The following is a 24,090-nucleotide window of genomic DNA, read 5'->3' as shown; positions in this document are numbered from 1 at the left end:
GAGGTCCCCAAAAGCATTTAATCATTTAAAAGATTGTCAGCACATTGGGAGGCAATAAAAAGGATAAGGAATTTGGAAAAGTAAGCAAATGGGCAACAAGTGTGAATTATTAACGCAAATTAAAACAAAAGGTGTACATGAATGGCAAAAGATAGCACTGGATAGTGAACACTGACATCTTCATAATGAAAAATATACACTACTTGTTTAAATAAGAATGATGATACAACCTAAAAATACTAGAGAAATAGTGAAAAAAAGCTGAATGTCACTGTCTACATAGATTAGGGCAAGTAAAGGGAAATAGAAAAATGAGGGTACACGTGGGAAATAAACTGCTGTGCTTTTTTTATAATAATCATCCATTTAGTATGATCTGACATCTGTGTTTGATTTTTACAAAGTAATCTTTAAAAATAAGTGAATGAGAGGGAGGGGAAATGGGGTCTTGCTGTTCAACAGGCATAGAATTTGTTTTGCAAGATGCAAACGTTCTAGAGATCTGTTGCACAACAATGTGAATACAGTTAACACGACCGGACTATACCCTTAAAAACAGTTAAGATGGTAAATTTCATGTTATATGGTTTTTTCACAATTAAAAATTAAGTGTGTGAAAAAATTAAGTCAAAGGAAAAGGATTTCACATTTGCTAGACAACAAATACAAATTTGACTGTAAGCTTCTTAGTTGCCATGTTAAGTGACATGATTGAGTGTTTGTAAAGATTTTTAAAATAAAGTCAAAAGCCAATATCCTCAAGAGAACTGTAACAAATCCTGATCTGGGAAACAAGGAGAATTTGTGACAAGGATTTCCCTAAGATGATTACTATATAATTGAAGAATATCCCTTTTTTAGCAAATACAACAAGACCTCATTTACTTTAAAAGTTATCTACTGAGAGTAAACAGATTTTTAAAATAGAATATCTATTTCAGAGAAATAAAAAGACCCACCCAACCCCCCGCCCCCCCCCCCCCCTGCAGCCTGAGAGGTGAGAACAGTCCTGGTGCCTGGCAGTGCTGGGCAGAAGGAGGCAGAGGACAGTCATGGGCCCCTGCCTTCCCCAGCATCCCCAGCATAGTCTCCAGCAAGCAGAGCCCTCATGTACCTTCATTAGTCCACATCATTAGTCTACTTACGAGTGAAAGACTAAGCTTGTCACATGAAAAGTTGTTGACTCTTAAGGGGTATCAATGTACAATGTGTCAAAGCTGAGGTTGAATGAAAGTCAATGTCTAAAAATTGAAAATCCCTTCAAGACTAATTTTCCCAGGTGGCTTATAAGCTAGTTTTGAATTAATTTAAAAACAGAATTACAGAAAAAAAAATTTGAGCAACTGTGGTATCATTTTGGGATAAACACATAGCTATCCAATGTAGGTAATATCTGAAAGATAAGTTCCTGAAAAATAGATATGTAATGGAATATCTGGGTGTATTTATCTAAAACCAAACCAATAAAACAAACAAAAACACACACTCGGTTTATAGGGAAAAAAGTGTTAGATGGAGTAACGACACAAGGAAGCAAGCCAGAAATATGGGTTCCTAAATATTTGCAATCAAGTGAATCGTTAAAATAATTCTAAATGTAAAATGCATGTATTTCTCAAATTGGAACACTCCATAACTCATTTTTATTTTTTATATCTTTAAAGAACACACGTGTGCTATGAGATTATACGTAGAAATGTGTACCTTTTCCCTCAAACTCAGCACATCTGAAACAAAACTACTGATCTCCTGCCCAAGAGCAATCCCAGAACAGACTCCTTCAACAGGCTCCTCAAAGATCACTTGATGGTGACTCCATCAGTCAAGTTATTCAGACCCAAAGCCTTGATGAGTCTAATCTGATATCCAATACATTAGCAAATCACGTTGACTCTACCAACCACTTCTCCGTATCTCCAGAGCAGCCACCCTAGTTGGATGGTGATCCACCAGCATCTTACAGATTATTGCAGGAACCTCTCATCCGGTCTCCTGCTGCTCCCTACTGTCTTTTGTCAGAATAGCTGATGACATGGTGCTCTTCCAATGGAAGCCAAATCACTTCACTCTACTCAAAAACTTCCAATGGGTGGGGCGCCTGGGTGGCTCAGTCGGTTAAGTGTCCGACTCTTGATTTCAGCTCAGGTCATGATCTCAGGGTCATGAGATCGAGTCCTGCCTCGGGCTCTACACTGGGCAGGAGTCTGCTCAGAATTCTCTCTCCCTCTCCCTCTACTGACCCCCCTGCCCCCCCAAAAAACTCCCAATGCTTTCCCATTTCATTAAGAATAAAAGTCAGTTTTACAGTAGTCAATAAGACCCCATGTTTTATGTTGCTTATGTTTCTGAAATCACTGCTACTACTCTTCTTTGTTCACTCTGTCCCACCCACAATTGCTGCCTTGCTGTTGCTTCTACCTGAAATACTCTTCCCCCACGCATCCACTTGGCTCACTCCCTCATGGCCTCCAAGTCTATGCTCAAAAGCCACATTTCCCGTGCTATCTCCTCTGACCATGCTATTTTTTTTTAAGAGTTATTTATTTATTTCAGAGAGAGTGCGCCAGTGGTGGGGAGGAGGAGAGGGTGAGAGCCTGACAAAGGGCTTAATCTCACGACCCTGAGATCATGACCTGAGCTGAAATCAAGGGTCCGACGCTTCACCGACTGGGCCACCCAGGCACCCCTGACCATCCTATTTAAACTTACGAATTTTCCCATATATTCTCTTGCTTTATTTTTCCCCATAGTTCTTACTAATGTCAGACAAATAAAGTTCACCTTTGTGTTTATTACCTGTCTCCCATCACAATTAAGTTCCAGCATGGCGGGGATTTTTGTCTGTTTTGTTCACTGCTATAGCCTCAAAGTTCAGAGCTGAGATAAACACACACTAGATATTCAGTAAGTATTTGTGAATTTCTATTTGCAAATCACCAAACTACATGGGACCAAATAAAGAGTACATTTTAGACTTCAAAAAAAATGTTTTCAAGTAATTATTACCATGAATAAAAATGAAACAGAAAATTCACAATACGGAGTACAGTACAGACTTAAATCTGAGTTGAGTATTGAGAGAACTGTGGTCACATTTATAATTGAACTTACAGGCTTTTTCTGTTTTCACTTTTATTTGCTCACTTTCTCAAGTAATCTTTGTCAAAACAAGCCCTTTTGGGTGTAATTATTGTAATGAATCTTTTTGATGCTCTTAAAATATCTAGATGCAAAATTAATTCTCTTACAACTAAGTGGAAAATTCTATACAGTTACCATATATCAATTTTTAATTCCACGTTAATTTCATTTTAAAGTAATGTATGTGATTGCTCCAAAAATGACACACAGCTAAAGGATTCTTTATTCTGTAGCTAGAGAACGCCATCTGGCTCAATATGAGAGAAACCACAGTATTATATCGAATACTGTTACAAATGGAGTATTCAGTGTTTCTAAAGGAATTTCCTTCATAGATGAAATAAAGGTGTGGTATTTAATTAAATTCATTTAAGAAACACTTCCTAAATAAAAAATTACATAGACATAGTGAAGTAAGTTAATAATGTTAATAATAACACCATCAGGTAGTTCTGTTCTACACGAATTGCCATATTTAATTTGTACATAAGTCCCTTAAGGTTGGTAGATACACTGTTATTCCCATTTTGCAGGTGAGGAAAACTAGAGCACTGAAAAAATAAGCCACTTAATAGGAATCCCAGTAGAGTGTGAATTCAAACTGGAACACACCTTACCAAGCCCACATGCTTAAGTGTGACACTACCTGCCTCTTCTAAGACAGCAAATATCAAGCAAACCCACCTTGCACGCCTGTCAGAGCATTAAAAATAGGCTGATATCTGCCTTAGAGGATTTACAGTGTAAAGATGTGGGCCCTCAATTTTGATGGTACATCATTCTATTAAAAATGAAGATGCTCAGAATAGTCAGGTTATTCTAATGCAGTTTCATATGTCTCCATTAATTTTAGAAATTTTATTTACTTTAAAAAAATTTTTTAAGATTTTACCTTTAAGTAATCTCTACACTTAACGTGGGGCTCGAACTTACAACCCTGAGATCAAGAGTCATATGCTCTACCGACTGAGCCAGGCAGGCACCCCTAACTTTAGAAACTTTCAATAAAACCTAAAAATGTTAAGTTATCAATAGAACAGTTAGACTGCATAAGTCTCTTACAACAATCATGAATCTGAAATTCTGTAAAAACTTTCTCAAAGAAGACCCAAAGTTTCTCTTCTTACAGATCATCAAAGAATGATTTCCAAGTAATTCATGATTTATTAGCAACTTTCAAATTCTTCCATCCACTCAGCAAACAATGATTAAGTGCCTAGAACCTACCTAGGGAGGGATCCAAAAATAGATAAGGTATATTTCATGTCTTCCAAGTAATTGGAGCAAATTCAATGGACTTTCAAATATTATTTTGAGGTAGAAATTCCCTTAGTTAGGGAAACTCAATCTATACACACTGAATATCCAAACGCAGTCTGTCCCCAACAACCACGGATCTGCTACCCTTCCACAAGGGACAGCCTCCCAGTCAGCAAGTAAACTACTCTAGGTTAACAGTTCCCCCTGGGACCAGTACAGGAAGACCTAAATTGTAAAAATGCCTTCCCTCTTCCTCCTTAAGGGAGATCAAAGACTCACAGACTACAGCTCACTTAATTACACCTTTTTATTTTCATTCCTGCATACCCTCCACTTTAATCCTTGCCTCCCTTTTCTGCCATCTCTTGGCGCAACAACTTAAAGAAATTCTCTACCCACACCGAGCTTCCCTAAACATCCCTTCAGTCCACACATAAAATAACAAATGATCCCGATGATAACAGATAAACATAGTGTTTAATCGGTACCAGTACCAAATATTTTTTAAAACCATAAACTTGAGGTTAAGTTCGTCATTAAAATCAGCACCATCACCTTCTGTGGCTCCTGAGAGCCACCGCAGGTCCCTTTAAGAACTCCACAAGTCTTTTTCTACCTCTTCAACCACATTTAGCCATATTTGCTTCTCCTGGAGTGCCCGGATAAAGATAATCCTATCAGTGACTCTGATAATCATGTGAGCGCCGTATTGTAACTGTCTGTTCAACTTGTCTGAAAACTGGGGCACCGGCAGAACACAGGAGAGCAGAGCTCAAGGCAAACACTGTGGGAGGGCAAGAGACTGACTTCTCCATCTTGTCTAGAGCCGCACCCCTGAACACACCGTCTGGTAGACATCAAGAACACAGTCATTTCGGTGGGTGGGACGGAGGAGCGAGGGATGGAGGAAAGAAAAGAGAAAAGGAGAAAGGAAAACAAAGAGAAAGACTCCGCAAATTTATTATGATGTTTGAGTTGGTGGCCTAATCCAATCACGTTATCACATTGTAAACATTGTTTCTATGCTATTTGAAACTTTCTCTGACGTCAGCATGGACTACACCAAGGCAGATCTTAATGCCTGTGGTCTCAAAAATCCCGTCTTAGTACATTTTCCCACTGGAACACTATGTAGGATCGTTTTTATTACAATAATAATTTTCAATATATCGTGTTTACCTGCAATACACTGTGTTCTCCAGTTTACTTTTGCAATAATCTGTTAACAGTGGATATTTTGTTAATAGTGGTTACTGTCGTTGCACATGAATTATTGACTCAATGCTGTAACGTGTGACTGTTATGCCATTTCCATGTGCTATATAAACAATGAAAAAACCATGTTTTTATGAAGCAGAAATTATTAAACAGGTTTTTAATTAAATAATTTAATAGTAGGGACACATGGCGATGGTTAATTATGACCTAAGTAAAAAATAATAATAAGTCTTCAAGAAATTTTTGGGCTTTTAAATATGATCACAAGGTGACATGCCATTTCTATTTATATTTCCATCTTATTTATTTTCTCAGGTGTCATTACTGACTTCTATTAGAAATCTGTATCCACTGGTCTATGACTGATCCCAGGTGTCAAAAACAGATATTGGATGTCTGCAGGAAATCTGTGAAGCAATAATTCTATTCGGTTCATTCTCGATGCAGGAAAGGGTCATGGGAATGTGTTGTACATGTGTATTCTGACTGCTCCGTGATCACCACAATCCAGCCTGAATTTCTGGAACTCCCCTCCTCATCGTGTCCTTATGGTCTGAGCTCTTTAATTTTATACTTTGTCATTCTAATATTGTTGGTATTGATTTAGGTGACATTGTGAAAAAAGAAATCATAATTCTAAGTCACATTTCTCGGTTGTCAAACCTGGTGACTTAAATCAAGTATTTATTGGCTGTCTTTTCTGTCCCTCAGCAGTTACTGCTTTCAGCTGCAGCAACTGTTCCTTTTTGTTGTAGATCATCAGGAAAAGATGCCACCATTTCACAGTCTTATCAGAATATCCAGAAATTAAGATCGAGGTTAAGTTTCCTCAAGACTAATAATGCCTTTCTCTTACAGATTCCCTTGGAAAAAGTTAATTAGGCCTTAAAGGTAAAATGCTATGTTTTAAATACCTGCCTAAATCCTTCTCTGGGGCGTGGGGAGGGCTGTTGCCCAAAGTACCTCGGGTAAAAACCTCCCCAGTCATCAAGACACTCCCAAACCCTAGCACACTGCTTCCCTATTTCCCCATTCCACTACACATTTAGTCATTAATATGTATCTGGATCAGTGCTTGCCCTCCTAGCCCATAATTTTTATTCCTATTTTCAGTCCCACCACTCCCATCTTCCCCCTGTGCCTCCCTTTTTCACCTGCTCCCCAAACCCTGTTCACCCTTCAGAACCCAGTTTAAATCCCACCTCCTCAGTAAAGCCTTTTTCCTCATAGTCTTGTTTTGATCAATCCAAAAGTCCAGTAGCCCAGAGCTGCTTCTTACCCAGCCTGACTTTCAAAGCAGCTCCAAAGAGACCCTTAACATTGGTTGATTAATGTAACAGACCCATATTGAAAATGATATTTTAGGTTTAACGGGGGAAAAGGAACATATTTCACTACTCTAGCCATCCCTTAAATCTTTCTACTTGTCATGTTTACGTGCAGTTTGCAGCCCACCCAGATCATGGCTTAAGAAATACTGAAGTGCCTTTTTGAATAAATTATACCTTCTGCCCTGATGTGAATGGTTTGATCTAGTTGCAAGTTAACATTTCTAAATTGTGTAAGTCGCAGATGCTGCTTTAAAAAAAAAAAATTCATTCACGATTAGATCATGCATTCACTCATTAGAGGAGGTCATGATAAATGGGTTTTTACGTCTTTCTTCCTCCCTGGTCTTTAGTTCATGAACAATTTGGTATTTGGATAGAGTTTTTCATTTTCTGTTGTTCATACAATATAATGAAGCCGCATTACTCACTTAAAATTCACTTTAAGCACAAGTGAATATTTAATACATGGAAAATTTTAACTGAAGGCAAAATAATATTCTACTGACTTCAATAATCTCTATCTCAGGATTGGTAGCCACTAGTGGCAATTTGGACTTAACCATTTTCCTGACAGCACCTTACTTTTAGAAAATAATGACAGAAATACTCTTGGGGCGCGTGGGTGGCTCAGTTGGTTGAGCATCTGACTCTTGGCTTCAGCTCAGGTCATGATCTCAAGGTCAGGAGACGGAGCCCCCTGTCAGGCTTGCACTCAGGCTCAGCGTGGAGTCAGCTTGCCCCCCTCCCTCCCTTTCTGCCCCTCCCCTCACCACCCCTCTCTCTCAAATAAATAAAATCTTTTTTAAAAATTCTCTTAATATCTTGTACACTCCACATAACAATTTTTGGTTATTCCATTTAACTGACAATATTTACTAGTACTTCTATGGGGAGATGGGCTCCACTGAAGAACAAGACAGAGTCCTCTTTTAATAGGATAACACTGACTTCAGGGTCTAATGAAGACACTGTGGGCAACAGGCCTTTCTTACAGACCAGGCCTTCCAGGAGCTTCTCAAAAAAATAAAGAAAACCACACCATATAATTCATTTTTCACAAGTTCATTCCCCAAATTCATTTACGTTAGGAGATGGTTGACATTTTGATCAGTAAGTCAAAGGCAGCTGAAAATGGTAATGATCCGACACCTTTTCCCTGAATTAAACTGCTTTTCAGAAAGGCACTTTGAAATCATACCTAATTGGAACAAAAAGGCAAAATATTTATTTACAGGTGAATGACTGAATATCTGGAAATTATAGAGAATAAAATGAAAAATCTACTAGTAATAAGAAAATTCGGTACAAAAATGGTCAAAAACTAAAAATCATATTAATAATGGCAATTAACATTTATTTAGAACTATGCATTAATTCCTTTAAAATATCATCTTATTTAAACTCTAAACAATCCCTATGACGCAGCTACAACTACTATCTTCTTAGGAGAAAGTTGCAGCAAGCAACATGCCCAAAGACACACACTATGCTATATGGTTTGTTAAAGTTAACATGTAAATTACAACAGCTTTCTTGAAGTGTTAAAACAGAAAATATAACTGAATACAAAGTATAATCAAAATATCAAGGAAAAAACCTGTAAAATATTCAGGGAATAATTATTTAGAAATCCATAGTACCTATATGAGGAAAACTAGAAAATACAAATAAGAAACAGAGAAGAAAACAAATAACCGAAGAATTAATTTGTTTTTGAACAGAAAGACTTAAACATACTAAAAATATCAATTCTTCCTAAATTAATTTTAAATACAATGCCATGCTAATCAAAATCTAAATAGGAAACAGTCTTAATTTTGAAAAGAAATTCTAATATTTATTGGAAGACTAAATGTACACCAAGTGTATTAACATGCTTTGGTAATTAAAATAGAGCAGTACTGACACAGGAAAAAAAAGACAAATCAATGTAATAGTATCACTGAGTTACAGGCCTAAGTATATATTGAAAATTCATTTGTGATAATGGTGGCACTTCAAAGCAGTGGGGAAAAGATGGATCATTCAATAGACGCTACTGAGACAACTGAAAAGCGATTTAAAAGAAAGGGAAAGATGAGTTCCCTACTTGATCCTTATGCTAAAATAAATTTAGATAATTAAAAAGTATAAATGCAAAAAATGAAACTACCAGAACAAAATACAAGTGGATATTTTTCTCATATTAGTATAGAAAACTTAAACACAATCCCAGTGATAAACTTGATTCCCTGAAAATGAAAAAAAAAATAATTATGCATATTTGAAAGAAAAATGACAAACCAGAAAAATTATTTGCTATATAGATACAGAAAGCAAAGATTACTGTCCCTAGAAATACAATCAGCTCCTAAAGTATTAAGAAAAAATTATTGCTCTTTTTCGTGGCGCCTCGGAGGCGGTAGGCTGCTTCAGGATGAAGCTACTGGCTGCCAGAAACTCATTGAAGTAGACGATGAACGCAAACTTCGTACCTTTTATGAGAAGCGTATGGCCACAGAAGTTGCTGCTGATGCTCTGGGTGAAGAATGGAAGGGTTATGTGGTCCGAATCAGTGGTGGCAATGACAAACAGGGCTTCCCCATGAAGCAGGGTGTCTTGACCCATGGTCGTGTCCGCCTGCTGCTGAGTAAGGGGCATTCCTGCTATAGACCAAGGCGGACTGGAGAGAGAAAGCGCAAATCCGTTCGGGGTTGCATTGTGGATGCCAATCTCAGCGTTCTCAACTTGGTCATTGTAAAAAAAGGGGAGAAGGATATTCCTGGACTCACTGATACTACTGTGCCTCGTCGCCTGGGGCCCAAAAGAGCCAGCAGAATCCGCAAACTTTTCAATCTCTCTAAAGAAGATGATGTCCGCCAGTATGTTGTGAGAAAGCCCCTAAACAAAGAAGGGAAGAAACCTAGAACCAAAGCGCCTAAGATTCAGCGTCTTGTTACTCCACGAGTCCTCCAGCACAAACGGCGGCGTATTGCTTTGAAGAAGCAGCGCACTAAGAAAAATAAGGAAGAGGCTGCAGAATATGCTAAACTTTTGGCCAAGAGAATGAAGGAGGCCAAAGAAAAACGCCAGGAACAGATTGCCAAGAGACGGAGGCTGTCTTCTCTGAGAGCCTCTACCTCTAAGTCTGAGTCCAGTCAAAAATGAGATTTTCTATGAGTGACAAATAAATACGATCAGACATCAAAAAAAAAAAAAAAAAAAAAAAAGAAAAAATTATTACCCATGGAAAAACTGGCAAAGGATAGAAACAGACTAGTCACACACACAAAAGCAAATGACCATCAAGCCAATGAAAATACTTCAACCTTATTAGAAATCAAAGTAACACAAATAGGAACAAAATAATTTCATCACGTCAATTTAGGTAAAAGCTAAGAGGATCCGGAAATTGCAGTGGTACGGGGTTCTCAAACAATTACCGTGGAACAGTCTTTCGGGTGAACAGTTTAACATTTTCCGTTAAAACATAATTTCACACTGACTTAGAAATTCTCTCAAAATGTATTCTGAGGGATAAAACATATACAAAGATATATGTATATGGATGTAAATCACAGCCTTGACTTTAACAGCAAGAAAAACAAAAAGAATCTAATTGTCTGTAACCAGGGAACTAGCTAAATAAATAAGGATGCATCACAATTGTGATTTTTAAGTATTTAGTAGATTTAAAATATGTTCATTACACTTTTTGAAGAAACAGCAGATCTCCATCATATACAATTTACCCACAAACAAGTAGGTGGAAGAATAATGGAATAAAAAAGAAAAAAAAGCAGAAATTAATGAGTTTAAATGGAAAAACAGAAGAGGAGAAATACTCAGGACTGAGTGTTTTGGGGAGGGGGAGTAGATTAAATGGAGGATTTTTGAAGAATATAAATTGCCAGAATTAATCCAAGAGATGTAACAAGCTGTACAACATAAGAAATTTCAAAGCCATCAAAGATCTATCATCCCAAAGGTATCAGACCCAGCTGCTTTGGGGCAAGTCTGCTGAATCTTCATGGAACAGATACTTCTTTAATCACTGGCATAGCCCTCACACCCAAAAATGTAAAATGCAAATTGTAAAACCCTAAATCAGTCTCATTTGTGAATATGAATATAAAATTCACAAAAACACTGGCAAATGAAATTTAAGATGAAACAGGATGTATTCCAAGATTGTAAGGCTGTCCAACATTAGGAAATAGATGAAAGTGATTATATATTAGTAATTACGTATTACACGAATGGGTCCAATGAATATCACAGAACATCTATAACAGTAAAAAAAAAAAAAAAAACTATATGGGAACTTTCAAGATAGTCCTGCTACTTAAAAAAAATAATCAGCCAAGTAGTAATAAAAAGAAACATATTTAACATGATGACAACACTTGAAACAACAAGTACTGTGCTTAAAGATGATACCAGAACAAAGTTTTTGTATAGGGTGACCAGCTCTTTGGAACATTATTAAAAAGTTAAGGGTGGAGAAGTAGGAGGAAATTCTATGGTCAAGAAAATTTTTAAAACTTGGTTTGATTTTTAAAAAGTTTCTCAGAAACTTTAATATGCTCATGTGCACAGCATATTATAAGTGGAAAAGGTAAGTATAAGACAACCTCATTTATGTTACAGGGTATAGATGGCCTCACTGGATGTTTGTATATGATTGGAATCTGAAATTAAACATAGGTATGTACATGAGGTAGAGAGACAGGTTTTTTTAAAAGATTTTATTTATTCATTTGAGAGAGAGAGAGAGAGAGACAGAGCACAAGCAGGGGGAGAGGCAAGGGACAGGGAGAAGCAGACTCCCTGCTGAGCCAGAGCCCAATGTGGGGCTCCATCCCAGAACCCTGAGATCATGACCTGAGCCGAAGGCAGACGCTTAACCATCTGAGCCACCCAGGCGCCCCGACAGACAGGTTTCAAAGAATCATAAACATGACATGGAGGTGATAAAACACCTCTCCCAGTTTTTCCATTCCCTTCCCTTCAAAAGATGGATCCTCAGTCCCCACCTCTTCAGTGTGGGCGAAACAAAGAAGGTGGTTGCCTGTATGGGGTTAAGGAGTAGGAAAAGGGTGGAAAGGACATTGGAGGGGGTGACACTTTCCTGGTATATCTTTCTGTGTACTTTTAACTTTTGGAAGCATATTAATGTTACTGATATTCAAAAAATAAAATTAAATGAACAAGGACAGGCAGGGAGGACTAAAACTGAATGCAAACTGAAACAAATCATCCCAAATTGTATTTTAAATGAATGATATAACCACACTGCAACATCAAAAGAGGAGGAGGAGAAGAGGGAGGGGGAGAAGAACTTACAAAATTTATGAACAGTGTTCTTAGTTGGAAGGAGGGAAGGGGCAGAGAACTTGGTAAACAACCCTCAATTCATTTTATCAGGCTTGATTTAGAGTGTTAGGGCAAAACAATTCTGAAACTATTTGAGATACATTAAAGATTTCAACAAATGAGTAAATATACTGAAGTTGTTGGGAGCTAGGGTTCTTACCATGGAAGAAGAGAGATACAGATAGGAAATGGAGAAACACAAAGAAAAACTCTATGAGGGGTATGGTGTGGACTCAAGATTTCTAAAATATGTATGTGTAAAGGTATGCACATGCATACATATATACATATATGGATTGTGAATGTATATATGCATGTATGTATAAAATATGCATGCATATATTTTCTTTTTTAAAAGATTTTATTTATTTACTTGAGAGAGATAGAGAGACAGCATAAGTGGGGGGAGGGGCAGAGGGAGAGGCAGGCTCCCCGCTGAACAGGGAGCCAGGGGGGGCTCGATCCCAGGACCCGAGGATCATGACCTGAGCTGCAGATGCTTAACTGACTGAGCCACCCAGGCGCCCCTGCATGCATACATTTTCTAGCTCTGTCTGCTCAAAGGGCGTAAAAGCATATTCCCCAGAAGCAAGGAACAGACGCACCCAGAACCCGGGTTTCTAACATCACTCCCCACTCAAAAAGAATTCAGGGCTCCTTGGGGAAATGCTGGATCAGGAAGGCATAAAATAAGCCCATAACACCATAAAGTAAGAACTAAAACGAAATGGTTAGCATATCACAAAGACAGGAGCCACCTTGAAGAGGCTCCCACACCCATCCAGACAATTTGAGCACCAAAATTACTTTTACAATAGTAATGTATTATAAACCAGAGGGGGAAGAACAGGAAACTATGAGTTCACACCAATAAGTAGATAAATAAATGAAGAAGAAATTGCTTATATGAGAAGGCCAAGTGCTGGTGGGTCAACACAGAGGGAAAATCACCATTTTGCAACAACCACGGTAAAGAACGATCAATGGATACTAATTCTAGGTAGGAATATTTTGATGAGGAGCAAGATCTTTCCATGGAAATAACATGTCTCCCCTCATATTGCCTACTAATAGGAAGGGGAAAAGTAGTATTTAGAAATCAGCTAACACCTTGAGTGGATGATCAAAATTAACAACAAAACTGAGGAGCAGACAGATATCATGCGCCTCCAGATGTGAAACCCTGAGGACACATCAGTAGTTATGAAATATTACAGCAGGGAACACATAACTTGCATCTAAACACAGGAAACATCACACAAACATTACATGAGAGATGTTCCATTTTTGAAAAAAGAAAAGAAACTATATTTAAAAATATCACCGTCATAAAATATGAACCATTCCAAATTTAAAAGGACTAAAAAGACATGACAACTAATTATAAAGTGTGATTCTGGGCTTGGTTCTGCACTGGAGGAGAAAAAAAAATGCCATAAAAAAGGTAACTGGATCAATTGACAAAACTGGAAAACAGACCACAGATTAGATAAAAAATATTGGATCAATGTTAAACATACTGAAGTTGATAACTTCACTGTGGTAATGTAGGAGGGTATCCTTATTCTTAGAAAATATATACTATCTTATAAACAACTTACTGTCAAATAGGTCAGAAAAAAGAGTGTGTGTGTCTGTGTGTGTCTGTGTGAGCCCATGTGTGAACAAGAGAGGGAGAGAGAGGGAGATAGAGACAGAGAGACAGAGAGAACCTATATCTCTTTGTACACACACATTAGATAAATGATAGCTAGCCAGCCAGACACGCAGACAGGACAAACAACAAAGCAGATGGATGGTAAAGGATATTTTAAAGTTCTTGCACGAATTCTTAAAACTTTTACATTAACTTTAAATTATTTCCAAATAAAAAGGTGATTTTTACTAAATACATTAGTTTGCTTCTACTTTCACAAGAAAAGCTTTTCTTTTAGACACTTATACATTCTCCCTGAAAGTTTTTTTAGGTTATTACTGTTTTCTTGATATTTTCTTACTAGATAGTGAATATATAAACTTTAATATTCGGGGACTCTATCTGAATTAAAAATAACAAAATAATGAAGCTCAAATATAACCTCAGTGCTTAAAAAGATGCAGGTAAGTTAATGTAAAATGTAAATTAATAATTTACCCATTGGTAGATACCACTACTAAATGTACAGTACAAAAAAGATGTTATTTAAGGTAACAATTCACCAAAAAAAGCATAATGTATTCCTTAAACATTTTACTTCTTTTTTTTAAGGTTTTATTTATTTGACAGAGAGAGAGAGAGACAGCGAGAGAGGGAACACAAGCAGGGGGGAGTGGGAGAGGGAGAAGCAGGCTTCCCACTGAGCAGGGAGCCCGATGCGGGGCTCGATCCCAGGACCCTGGGATCATGACCTGAGCCGAAGGCAGATGCTTAATGACTGAGCCACCCAGGCGCCCCAAACATTTTACTTAATTCTTATAAATGTACATTCACACAGGTATCTTCTGAAATAGAATGAAGGATTTTTCTTTGAAGATGGTCCAGGAACTCAGTCTTTTCTCTTCCCCACATTAACTACAACCATAGAACATCATCTACAAATTCCACCACTGAGTTTCATAAGGGAAAGATTTAAAGATGACTGGGCTAAAGTCTTCTAAATTTGTACAATCTTTAGAGCTATCTCTCCTATACCCAAGTCAACAGGAAAAAAAAAAGTATTTAGAACATGCCTGTACTGGGGTGCCTGGGTGGCTCAGTCGGTTAAGCATCCAACTCTTGATTTTGGTTCAGGTCATGATCTCAAGGTCGTGGGATGGAGCCCCATGTCAGGCTCCATGCTCAGCGGGGAATGTGCTTGAGAGTCTCTCTCCCTCTCCCTCTGCCCCTTCTCCCACTCACTCGCGGTCACTCTTTAAAATAAATATTTTTTTAAAAAAGGAACATGCCTGTATCGTATCTTTCCAACACATTTAACTTACTTTTCATAGCAACAACCACAGTCTTTTTCTTTATGCAGTTATATCTTACCAGTTTATTGTTACTTAATTATATTATTACAAACACAAGTACAATTAGCGAAAATATGCAGGTAGCCAATGAGCAGCCGTGCATGGGCCTCCTAGAAAGTAGCTGAGCACTGCCAGTCAGTCCGCTCTCAGAGGAAGTGGGGGATAACTGGTAATCCACACGTCTATTAAATGGAGATCAGCTATGAGAGTGTCTGGTAGATACCCAAATGGGGTCACCTCCACCAAGTATATAATGAAAATATTTGTCTCAAACAAGTGAACTAATAAGCACTGCATGAATAGCTCTTAGTTTTCCAGACATGAACAGGGATTAAAGTGACATTTGATCAAGTTTATAGGCAAGTAGGCTCAGCTTAAGAGCTTCCGTGTTTTCACATAGACCAGCAATATGAGAGAGCAGAAATGTCTGATGCTAGATAATATAGTTTGAAATGTGTGCCCCAAGTAGTCAAATTTTGAAGTATTTCATAAAAAAATGAATGTACAAATTAAAAGGGAATAACAAGAACATAGGACAAAAGGGGAGTTAAAACTCTGACTTTGATCCTCTCCCATAAAATAAATCCAAGCATCCATACTTTCGAACATGTACACAGCTCCCAGATGCAGGAATTGGTCTCTTCACAGAATCCATAAAAGAGACTTCAATTTTCCAACAGAGTTTTTGGAAAAATGTGTTAACTGTACAGACAGTCATATTCTAAAGTACACCCAGGCATGGCTGAAGTCTGGTTTGCCTCACAAAGTTTTAAACCATTAAAAATGAGTTATTCGGTCTTCTAATTTGTGACCACAATTGCATCTCCATCGGAAATACGTACCTATAAAGCAATGGTAATTGTCAGGGTCCCCAGAACTAACTTCTATCACCCAACCTCTTCTCTACCCTCAAGGACTCGAAGGAACAAAAGTGTCCAATCATTCCAGCAGCTGATCCAAAACAGGACGTGTTATGCACACGTGATATGTGATGACAACAAGACAGGCAACTTAATGCACTGCTTTGTTATGAACTGCCTATAGAGGGAATGTGATTAATTTGCCCAATAGATTTCCAACATATAACAGTGTCTTTGAAAGCAAGACAAATAGAAACTCATTCTGTCTGACTGGGGTCTCATCTGGCTTCTTCTACACCATGATTTTAAATTTATTATTCATGCTATATTTTATTTCTCCAATCAATGAGGAACTGGTGCTCTTCTATCCACATTGCTTATGGGTGAAGAAATTTCATTATATTAAATAATATTTGACAACCTAAGATAACAAAATAAACTATTTTTTAATCAGACCTTAGAAAATATGTCTAATGATGCAAGAAAATTCAAGTTTACCTCAAAGAGGCTGTCGTGAAATCCAAGACAGATAAAAACTGATGTCCTTCTAATGAATGTCATTAGTGGAGCTAATATTTCACAATATAAAGAAATTATGATGCTACACAAGACTAGATATTTTCATATTCAGTTCTCAAATTATCATATATAGATAGGGATATATATGTTTTATGTATGCATATACACTATATATATGCATATACAAATATATATGTGTGTAAAATCTATATAAACCGATATGTATATATAAACAAAAATTTTACATATATATATACATATGTACATATATAAACAAAAAGATGCTAATGCTATAAAACCCTCATACTCTACCCACACAGAATCATTTTTAATCACATCCAAAGCACTAGGAGAAAGATAATGAAGATAATGGCCTCTGAGAGCCCAGCACATTTCTGAGTGGAGACATCCATCCTCAACACTTTAAGGTAGCCTCTTCAATAGCCTACGGTGGCTATGAATCTAAATAGCAAAAGATCATTTAAAAAATTCATTCTTAAAAATGAGAGGTTCAGTGATTTATACAGCAAATCATACAACATAGCTGCACTATGCGAACAAAAGTAGATTGATTTGTAAAAAGGAAAACCATCTCCTCTGATTCAATAAATCTACTGGGGTCCATGAGAGATGATGGACTCTGAAAAACAAACTGAGGGTTCTAGAGGGGAGGGGGGGTAGGGGGATGGGTTAGCCTGGTGATGGGTATTGAGGAGGGCACGTTCTGCATGGAGCACTGGGTGTTATGAACAAACAATGAATCATGGAACACTGCAGCAAAAACTAATGATGTAATATATGGTGATTAACATATCAATAAAAAAATTTAAAAAAAAAATCTACTGGGGTCACTAAGAGCATTTCTTGCACATCCACAACATGCAGAGTATTTTAAGAGGTTTAAAAAAAATGACACCAGTTCAATCTTTCTTCATTCTTTGCAATATGACCTATAACTTTCTTTTAAAACAAACTGTTTTCAGGACTTGTGTTTCTAGAGGTCCTTGGAAGGAGTAAACAATTTGACAAAACGTACATTTATTCAGTTTGAGATAACTTCCATTACAGGCCAATAAGGAGACAATATATTACCTATGCTAATAAGTCATTAGTATTATTATAAAACACTAATGGAAATACTTTGTGTATATTATGAGAAAAATTAATCTTAAGTAACAAACTTTAAAATGTTATGTCTGAATATGTAACTGAAATTATTTTATTTTATTTATTTATTTTTAAAAGATTTTATTTATTTATATGACAGAGAGAGAGAGAACGAGAGAGGGAACACAAGCAGGGGGGTGGCAGAGGGAGAAGCAGGCTTCCCGCGGAGACGGGAGCCCGATGCGGGGCTCGATCCCAGGACCCTGGGACCATGACCTGAGCGGAAGGCAGACACTCAACGACTGAGCCACCCAGGCACCCCTAAATTATTTTAATTCAAGTTATTTCAGTTAATGTATCTTAAGGTGATCACACAATATTATCTCTGAACTAGGTTTCTTAAGAACTGTTCCGACTCTCTTTGCAACTCTTTCCTAATACAATTCCTTGGGAAACAATTTAGGTGGATGATTATTCTCTTGTTCTCTTTATTTCAAATACGGAAATCTGTGAGCTCCTTCTTAAATGACTGATTATGTTGTGTGTTGCATCCACAGCACCTGACACATGATAAGCAGTGCCCGGTGCATGTCTGATGAAAAATGAATGAATGAACTGATAGACAATGAACCAGTGATTACTTCTGCATTTATATGAAGACGACCCTGTTCTCGGCCCTTATGTAATCCTTCTTCATTAAATCCCACACTTTTAAAAGGAAGAAAAGTGATGCTACATACTGTGGGCTCCTCAAAATATATCTGAATATCAAGTTACCTTACCTTACTGAAGAGGTTAAAAAAATGATATTAAAAGGAGAAATTCATCCCATCCGTCAGTTCATTCCAGTATACAGTGGTGATATAAAATGACTAAGCATAAACACAACTCTCAGGACATGCAAGGTCTAGTGGGGAAGATATAAACATAAATAATGCAGGAGATAATTAGTGCCCTGGCTCTTGCTATCACTCTTCCCCTCTAAAGCTCTAGGTCAGGTTTATTTGCTCATGTACCAATTAATGTGATGGGTGAAGGCTCTCGGCAACCAACACCTTGCTTTTATTCTAAGCACTGGCCAAGACGGCCAGGCAAACCACTTCCCCTCTGCTAGTTCCTCTGCTCAGTCTTGCAGAACCCACCAAATGCCTGCCTTCCAAAGCTGTGGCTCCATCCCATATTCTGAACTTAAGTGGCTTCCCTTAATAAGGCCGCTACATCATATGCTTCAAACAGTGCTGTTCTCCAGCAAAGGCTGCCCCTCTCCTCCACTTCACTCTTCATTAGCTAATAACTGGGAGACCAGAAGCTCCGCTCCTAATTCCAACTAAACAGTGTTTACACTCATCACTGAGCCACAGCCTTTCTTGCCCAATTGTTGACTCTGCCAAAGAGGCGCCTCTGTGGTCCAGCTGTGTGGGGCACCACTGGGCATCGTCCTAATCCATTCCCCTGGTGGCCTAAAGAAGCAACGTGCACTAATGCGTCAACCACAGAGACCTGACATTCATAACACTCACCCCCATCTCCCTTTCCACAAAGTGATAAAAGACATAAATGTCACTAAAATGAAAAAAATCAACTCATCTTCGGCACCAAACATCAACTTCAGAGGCAACAGGCTTGATTATACATGCATCAGGGCACAGATGGTAGGCTTCCCTCCTCCTATTCACAAGAAGAAAAAAACAGCTTCCAAGAAAATATATTATGTATTCCTCCCCATCACCTCGAAAAGGCAGAGTGATTGGGTATTTTCCCCTTTAGTGAGCACACGGAAGAGAACTCAGCAAAACGACTACCCAGTTAGACTTCCTGGAACAGAACTGAAACCATGATTTTAGAAACATCACTCTATTTTCTTTCAATAATAACAAACAGCCAACAACACCATAAGTGTGAAAATGACTACAGGACTGCAGTGGCATAATTTTAATACACCTTTGTCTGGAAAAAATTTTTAAAATTAATCTGAAGTCGACTATTCTCAGCATCTCAAGTTTCACAGTAAGTTTTACAGAACCCATGAATTTAGGGGGAAATTGGCAGTTAGGTGAATGACAGGAAATTATATTTCAGGGATCGTTACTTAGATTACGAGCCACAGAGTTCATAAACTGATAGCACAATACTCTCTTACTGGGTATTTGTCTACATATTCATAATGCCAAGTGTATCCAGAGAGGTCAGAATTTTCTCATTTGTTTCTAAAAGCAACAGTAATATATCAAATTTAGAAGTACATCCTAAAATGTCCACTAGTGTTTCAAAATGGTCTATGTCCAGGTAAATAGAAAAGAAACTGTAAACTTGTACCCATATACACCATTACTGCTCACTCTTCAAGGTGTTTGTTAGAGACTCAGAGCACATAAAAAACCTGATATACAACTGAACAAAAATTAGAAGGTGTGTGTGGCTAGTTTCCTTGGTTCTATCTGTGGCCCTGCCCTTTCTTACCTGAAAAACCTTGAAACATCTAGGTCTGGTCCTGGAGTTGCAGGTGCTAACCACACCCGGCTACCAGTCTCACCTCCCTCACTCTACCCCGCCTCTTCTCCCTCCTCCCGCTCCTCCAAGCACACCGGGGCCTTGGCTCCGGCGGCTCCCTCTGCCAGCACCTGTCTTCCCCTAATGTCCCTACTGCTCCAGCACGATCTTCTGGCCATTTCTTCAAAGTCAATTTCTCAGAGAAGTCTTCCCTCCATCACTCCATCCAAATGGTAAGCATTCCCCCACAGAGCAACACCTCCTATCTTCCTTCCACACATAATTTATTTTTCTCATTAGCAATTATTCCCATTAAACATAACCACAGGGGTTATACATTTGGTTTATTGTGGCTTCTCTACTAAAATTTAAGCTCTATGAGGGCTGGGATTTGTGTCTGATTTGCTCACTACTATATTTCCAATGCCTAAAAGAGTGCCAGACATACAGTAGGTGTTCAATAGATATTTCCTGAATAAATGAAGGAATCAACAAAGATTGTTTTTAGACTGGTCTAGAGGTTTGCCTTCTTGAGGAGCTGTGAAGTCTGTTAATCTCAGTTCACGGGACCTTTGCCTAGCCAAAAGTTCTTGGCATACTGCCTCACCATCCATCCCCTCCTACTTTTCTTCTTCCTATATACATTTTTTTCAGTCTTATTAAAAATTGACTTTTGGGGCACCTGGGTGGCTCCATTGGTTAAGCGTCTGCTCAGGTCATGATCCTGGGGTCCTGGGACGGAGCTCCAAGTCGGGCTCCCTGCTGAGCGGGGAGTCTGCTTCTCCCTCTCCCTCTGCCCCTCCACCCTGCTCCCACTCTATCACTCTCTCTCTCAAATAAATAAAATATTTTTAAACGGACTTTTATTTTAAGCAACCTGAAATGTTTGTGAAAACAAGCAGAATGTAAAGAAATCAATAAATATAGAAGCAAGATCATGGTTGCCATGAAAGTTTCTCTTTCTCTCTTGTGTACCTTTTTGCAAAGTCTGAATCATATTATAAGCTCACAGAGAGGTGGTTGATACTTAACTGATATAGAAAACAGGCAATTTGTATATCTCCTTGCATATATAGAAAAGAGAATAAATTACATTGGTGCATCCAATTGGTTCTATTTCTGAGTATAATTCAAGAAGGTGCTCTTTAAAAGTTAAGCATATATTCCCTTTAATAGAGTTACAGTTGACTGGTTATTTTATAGAGCACATCCTTTCCTATCAACTTCATGATACCCTCTAATTAACTACTGTTACTTTGCTAAAGTAGCCAAATTAACATTTCAAGAAAAAAGTTCTAAACAGTCTATGCCAACATGGGTTGGGGGGGCACAGAAGGGGCAGGGCCTATATTCAGACCATAAAAGCAAAGCATTCAAACAGAATAAATATTTAAAAGTAGTTTGAAAACAGAATTAAAGGGCAGACTAGCCACACCAAGAATTAGAAAATGTCACACAAGAATATACACAAAGATCAATGGAAAATAACATCTCAAGAAAAAAAAACACTACTATATATAAAAGTTAGTATATGGAAAAGGAAGGTTGAATGGGCAAGATTCCAGGCTTTCTGACCCTCAAAACCATCACAAACCCCATCTCAGTACTAATGAGATCCATGTTATGAATAAGCCCATATGGCTCCCCCCCACCATAGCCAAGCACTACGTAATAAGAATGAACTGTACTCAATAAACAGGTCTCCTAAAATCAACTCTTGGGTAGAAGCAGTACTATTTCAATCTTCTTCTACACCATGTACCAAAATAAATCCCAGATGGATAGGGCTGGGCTCTAACTTCTGATTGGAGTGGGGCGCCCCCTCCAGGCAGGGAAGGAAAGGTAAAAGATGTACTTGGCTTAGTCACCAAGCCAGAATGGGAGTGCTGAGAGAGGTCTTGCCTCTTCCAGGAGGCCTGGAGCTGCCAGTGTGCAGGGCAGGAGCGCGCAGTGCTTCCTGGGACGGGGGTTGTGGAGCAAAGGTGTAACTGTGGTTTCTATTCACCATTTGTAAAACTGCCTAGACAAAATGTTTTGGAAAAGATGCTTGCACAGACCATAATTATGCATTGCATGATTTTTTTTTAGACCTCTGAGAAAACAATCATCCCTAAAACATTTAAATCTAAAAGTTTAAATTTGTTTTACCATCGCATTTCCCAGGATAATTATGGAAGCAAATTAAGCTGCTGAAGTTAGTCTACAGCTCATTTTAACATCTTCTCACCTTCAACATCTCTATATCTGTGGAAATTCATCTTTCATATTATTCTAGAGGAGCTGTGGTTCTACCTTTCCAAACTGATTGTCTTTCTCTAGCTATGACCAGGATCTCTCTAGATTGATAGGATTTGTTCAGGCTGAAACCTCCAATCCACACTGACAATCCCACCGAGTGATCCTAGCCACCTCCCCCAGCCAGAGGCCCAACTCTACAGACTCTCCCTCCTGATCCTACCCTGGCAGACCCATAGCCTGATTACGAACACATGGCTTTGTTTTAGAGGCTGTATTTTTCTTCTTGCTATAGATAACCATATTCTTAAAACTACTGTTCTATCTTTGGAAGCAGCCTTTTCATAAGAGTCATTCAAAATTGCCTTGCAATTTTAGAGCCCCCTTCATTATGAACAATAGACCATCTCACTATGGAACTAAGGTCCAAGACAACCAACTTACTCAAAAGCCCAAATGTCAAGAGTGTTTCCACAAGAAAGCATTCATCCCAATGCAATCAGCATGACTGAACAGTCTATAAAAAACAGTAAGTGGCGTGTTTATGGAGTGACAAACAAGTTGTTAATTCCATTTATTCAATTCTTGATATCTATAAAAATAAGTTTTAACTTTGATATAAACTCAGGGGATGTCAAAATTCTTAAAAATCCATCATAGTATTCCATTATTTTATTGGTGCAATTAGTAGCAACTATGAAAGCAAAGCAACAATGTGTTGAGTAACAAATAAGGACTGATATTTATAGTTTTGCGATCTATAAAAGATGGATTTGCGGTTATTCACATGCAATTTTTTTTCAGTGTAATGCCATGTGTTGGAATAATCATCATACTGAAGCCAGAGACTTCTAGAGAAAATCTCATCAACAAGAACCATCTACTGTGTCTCTGGACAATGGATTAATCAGTTTTAAGAGTTTCTTCCAAATTCTGTAGCTTTTAATATAATAAACTAAGTAATTTTCATAACATCTATAATAAGACAATAATTCATTCATATTCCTTAAACAGTAACCTACATTTCAAAATGTCATTTGTATGGTGTAAGTATACTGAGAAAACTTATGCAAAAATCTGCATTAATGGTAACACTAGAACTAAGATTTTAAACTCATAAAATCTATTATTTCAACACTAAGAACTTCATCTTTCCCCATAAAGCCCCACCTATTCCATTTCAAGTTTTCTGTTTAGTAGTTGGTTAAAAGAACAAAAAAGACAGTCAAAATTTAAATGTAAAATAGCTCAGAAGAAAGTAGTAATAATAGTTCATAGAAAAAAAAATTCTGTTCAACTGACACAGTTTGGTAGTTTGTTACATAAACATGATCTCTTTTATTTTGTTTCCCTAATAAAAATGGAAAGGAGTGGCACTTAAAAACAAAAAAAATATTGAGTGCTAAACAATCGTGATTATGACAGTAACAAAAAAATTAGTGAGCAAAAGTTTAAGCTATTTTATAATGTGGCAAAAATCCAGGCTCTCTCTCATTTTTTAAAAAAATTCAAATTTGAGTGTGACCACAACTGTGAGGTGAAGTCTTCACTGACTCTGCCAGGATGGCGGCACCATCCTTCTTCTT

The 24,090-nt window shown here is 37.8% G+C and overlaps 2 protein-coding genes across 3 annotated transcripts in view; one reads left to right on the top strand and one right to left on the bottom strand.

Annotated features, from left to right (window-relative positions):
- CDK14 (cyclin dependent kinase 14) overlaps window positions 1-24,090 on the bottom strand; it is a 547,481-nt gene that overhangs the window by 463,085 nt on the left and 60,306 nt on the right. The gene's annotated exons all lie outside the window — the stretch shown is intronic.
- LOC118356150 (40S ribosomal protein S6-like) lies at window positions 9,225-10,148 on the top strand. The gene has a single exon (XM_035723383.1). It carries the CDS (start codon window positions 9,225-9,227, stop codon window positions 10,095-10,097), a length of 873 nt encoding a protein of 290 aa, XP_035579276.1. The 3' UTR covers window positions 10,098-10,148.

The sequence above is a fragment of the Zalophus californianus genome, chromosome 12 (genome assembly GCF_009762305.2).
Source record: "Zalophus californianus isolate mZalCal1 chromosome 12, mZalCal1.pri.v2, whole genome shotgun sequence".
In the NCBI taxonomy this organism is placed as follows: Eukaryota; Metazoa; Chordata; class Mammalia; order Carnivora; family Otariidae; genus Zalophus; species Zalophus californianus.
Note: the sequence above shows the minus strand (reverse complement) of the source record. Positions and strands in the feature narration are given on the sequence as shown.